Source organism: Triplophysa dalaica, chromosome 20 (genome assembly GCF_015846415.1).
Source record: "Triplophysa dalaica isolate WHDGS20190420 chromosome 20, ASM1584641v1, whole genome shotgun sequence".
In the NCBI taxonomy this organism is placed as follows: domain Eukaryota; kingdom Metazoa; phylum Chordata; class Actinopteri; order Cypriniformes; family Nemacheilidae; genus Triplophysa; species Triplophysa dalaica.
Genome location: NC_079561.1, coordinates 19,414,652 through 19,418,824, shown reverse-complemented (window position 1 = coordinate 19,418,824; position 4,173 = coordinate 19,414,652). Strand labels below are relative to the sequence as shown.

The 4,173-nt window shown below is 38.7% G+C and overlaps 1 protein-coding gene across 2 annotated transcripts; it reads left to right on the top strand.

Annotated features, from left to right (window-relative positions):
- Positions 1-321: 321 nt before the first annotated feature.
- On the top strand, positions 322-3,685 carry LOC130408908 (zinc finger protein 501-like). 2 transcript variants are annotated; one of them, XM_056732412.1, is made up of 4 exons: positions 322-354; positions 768-932; positions 1,031-1,202; positions 1,324-3,685. In XM_056732412.1, the coding sequence occupies exons 2-4, from the start codon at positions 774-776 to the stop codon at positions 2,172-2,174; spliced, it is 1,182 nt and encodes a 393-aa protein (XP_056588390.1). In that variant the 5' UTR covers positions 322-354; positions 768-773; the 3' UTR covers positions 2,175-3,685. The 2 variants fall into 2 exon arrangements, with proteins under 2 accessions (XP_056588390.1, XP_056588389.1); XM_056732411.1 differs by lacking the exon at positions 322-354 and adding an exon at positions 487-610.
- Positions 3,686-4,173: the final 488 nt, after the last annotated feature.

Genomic DNA, 4,173 nt, shown 5'->3' with positions numbered 1-4,173 from the left:
CAGGACATTGAGTCAGAAACACCAGCAGCATTCTTCAAACATCACCTGTCAGATTCGGCTGCTTTTCTGTATTGACTTCAAATGTCAGAATGAAAGCTCAGTGATGAAACACAAAATATCTGGATTCAGATCTCACACTTTAGATTCGACATTTGTATTAAAGCATCACTTGGTATTTCATTCTTCTTCTGCAAGCAGCTGGTCCGGACATTTTCACCTGTAATATGTATAATCTTTGAGAGAGACGAGTCAAGCAGCCTCTGAATGTCGCTTCAGTCCAGCAGGTGGCGCAAACGCTGCGCGCATCACAGAAAACAGCACGTGAAGTAACAGCAGCTCACAGTTTCAACAGCAGTAAGATTTGTCTTTTGATTTTTTTTGTGAATGATATTTGTGTTTGCTTTCTTGCTTACAGTAACTTTTGTTTTTAATGATCGCTTCAAAATTTTGTGTCCGAAATTGCCCCCTATACCCTAACATTGCACTATCTGAGAGGACATCTATTTTAGTCGTGTCCGAATTCATAGTGGACATTAGATCACTGAGTGCACTTATTCAATCCCTATGATGCATCAGAATAACGAGTGTACTACCAATGAAGGGAATGAGGGTAAAGTGGACTATTTCAGACACAGCCAATGTTTTAACTACGTTTCAGTCAGAAAAGTTTTTCGTTGATTTATCAGAGCTATGTATTATCGTAAAAAATGTAAAAAAGTGTGTTTTGCGTTGTATAATTGTGGAGATAATTTTGATGTTTTGTTCAGGTGTCCATGATGATGGTGCAGGTGGATGTGATGTGCTGTAAATCAGTAGGAACTGATCTGTCTATGCTGGATATTGATGATTTGATGACAGAAATCTGTCAGCTGAAGAAAGAGGTGAAGTTACTGGAGACAAAACTCAGAGAGAGAGACCAACTCAACAGAAAGGTTTGGACACATGTCATGTGTATGATATCTATACATGTAACATTGGTCTTCATACTAGATTAAATGTATCAAAGCACTGAAATGTATGTTATTTTCAGGATGTATGTGGTGTTTCTCTCTGTGACTTCACTGATCAAACATCTCCAGATCTTCTGCTTTCTGTCTGTAATGAAGAGCAGAAGACATCAGTGAAGCTGCTGGACTGTGAGATGGAGCTGAAGACAGAAATCACAGAAGAACAAACAGATGAAGGTGATGAGATTTATTCAGGTGTGTCTCTTCTCTTCATGTTTAACACAAACATATGAACACTACCAGTATAGTTTTAAGAAGCGCTCTATGTATGTTTTACTCTCATATTGCTCATAATGTTTTTCTCTGTTCATTTTAGACCTGATGAAGGTGAAGGAGGAAAGTTCAGAACTTATTGTATGTAACTTCATGACTGGAGAAGAATCTGTGCGGCACTTGAAGACTGAAAAGAATTTGTCACGCAAAGCAACAGACAAAGATTCTCACACCTGCCCTCACTGTGGAAAGAGATTCATTTGTAAATATGAACGCAATAGGCACATGAAAATTCACACCGGAGAAAACGTTCCTACTTGTGATCAGTGTGGAAAGAGCTTCACTCGTAAACACCATCTTTATGACCACATGAGAATTCACACTGGAGAAAAGTGTTTCACGTGTGATCGATGTGGTAAGAGCTTCAGTCGTAAGTTTACCCTTTCTGCACACATGAGAGTTCATACTGGAGAAAAATCTTACAGATGTGATCAGTGTGGAAAGAGTTTTATGTGGGCAACATCTTGGAAAGATCATCTTCTCTGTCATTCTGGAGTGAGATCATTTCAGTGTGAACAGTGCAGTAAAATGTTCTTTTCTGCAAATAAACTGAAGCAACACATGAAGACTCATACAGGTGTGAAGCCTCATGTCTGTTCCATCTGTGGAAAGGCCTTCAAACAACTCTCCAAACTTAAAAATCATAACAAGAAAACACACACAGGTGTGGGATCTCTTAAATGTTCTGTGTGTGTGGAAACCTTTTCGACATCAAACCAATTAAAACAGCACCACAAATTACATACTGCTCAGAAATCTCATCTGTGCTCCTCATGTGGACAAGGTTTTCTAGATTCAAGACGTCTTGAGATTCACATGAACAAGTGTTGCAAAGTTCATCCACATGAAACTGTTCCGACCACAAGATCCCTGAGATCTTCTGTAACTTTTTAGTGAAGCTTGTCTTGATGGACAAGTAAAACATTCAGAGAACATCAATGTGGTAATTCTGCAAAACCCTTTTGTAGGTATGTTACTTCAGCAATAGTAGTATTTTATCATTGTTGTGCTGGGAAACAGAGGACAATGAACTGAGGTTTGTGCAGTTTTGGGATCCAGTAACATTTCTGTATACTGGATATAATTCAATTTATTTATTTAGCGCTTTTCACAATGTGCATTGTTCCAAAGCAGCTTTATAGGATCACATAAGAATACCTGAACAAAACTGAAAGGTAAAACGCAGCACAGTGCATGGTGTTTATAGAACAAGCAAGATCATTCTAATCAATAATAACTTATAAATAAATGCAGTCTCGAGGCGAGGAACCCAAACTCCAATGATGAATAAATCGAGAAAAAAAACCTTGGGAGAAACCAGGCTTACCCGGTTGGGTCTGATCTCCTCTGATGTGTAATAGCTGCACTCAGTGACCCGGACCAATGCCACCGAGCAAACGTCCATGAAGAAGAAGGAGAGCCCACCAGCTGCGACCCAGGAAGTCCCACCCGCTGAAACCATGCAGGTCCAACTTGGTCCCACTCCGTGATCTACAACAGAGGAACAACCAGGGAAAATAGTAATGGCATAATGTAACTTTATTCCTCTGTTGTCTGACATCGTCCACAAAACAAGACCCCACTTCCCACAAACACCCACCCAGCAACCTCTAATCCAAGTCACTGAGCGCAGCTATAACTTTGAACTGCTGTCATGTGATGTAAATTTAGCATTAAATACCAAGTATACCAAGTATTGTAAATTTAGCATTTATGTGATAAGTAGTCCGTCTTTGCTCTTGGTTGGGGATGGTATTGTCTGAGATGGGGCTGAGATGGTCAGTCAGTGTGCAGGCTCTCTAAATGAGGATGGCACAAGATGTTCAGATGGAGCTGTGTAATCTCAATTTGCATATGGGCATATGACGTTCATCTGGGCCTGGCTGTATGGCTATTCTGAGGAGGGGGCAGAAAGAGAATAATGAGCGTTGCTGCTGTTCATTAACTATGCATTAAGTGAAAACTTGGGTGAAAAGATGTCTCTTTATTTTTCTTTAATCTAGATTTAAATTGGGAGACTGTGTCTGACCCTCGAATAGTATCAGGATTCAGTAAGGCTATTCCAGAGTTAATGTGCTACGTATGAGAAAGTTCGACCCTCTTCGGTGGGTTAAGTCATTCTAGTTGTTATAAGGAGTTTAATTTGAGGCATATATGGCCAAAGGTGAAAATACATGTGTATTACTTTGTAAAAAACTTGTGTTTTATGCTGCACTTTTGATTGTCTAAGACTCTTTCGTTCACTGGAGAAAATTAATGCGATTAAATAAAAGAATGCTTGCATCTGTTTTAAGTTTATATAATGTTGTCCATATTTTAATAAAATGAACAGAATTGTAAGATTTTGTGTTTTCACAGCTTCTTAACTTGAGGTCTTTAAGGTCCTTTATTTCTCATCTAGATCAGAACTGTGTAAGGTGAATGTCACTGCTTGAATGTGCCGCTTACATCTGTCCACGTTGTCTTATTAAAACATATGACACAAATAAAACCTTTTAAAATAGTAAATCATAGAGTTGAGTGGGTTAGTATCGTAAACAACTGTTGTCATGCAGTCGCTGCGTCTCACTCAAGGTGGCGCAGAAAACAGCAGCACGTGAAGAAACAGCAGCTTTCAGTTTCAACAGCATAGTGTTGTGTTGTTCGTGTTTTCATCATTTAATTGATTTATATTTGTTCTTTTGTAACTTATTGTTTTTTTCTGGAGACTTTAAATCTTGAGATTGTCTAATTGTTTTCAGGAAAGTTTTTGTCTTGATTAATCAAAGCTCTTTTCGTGTGTTATCACATTATAATCAAGTTTTTCGGTTTGTAAATATTCTTCGATGTTGTGTTGAGATGTCCATGATGATGGTGCAGGTGGATGTGATGTGCTGTAAATCAGTAGGAACTG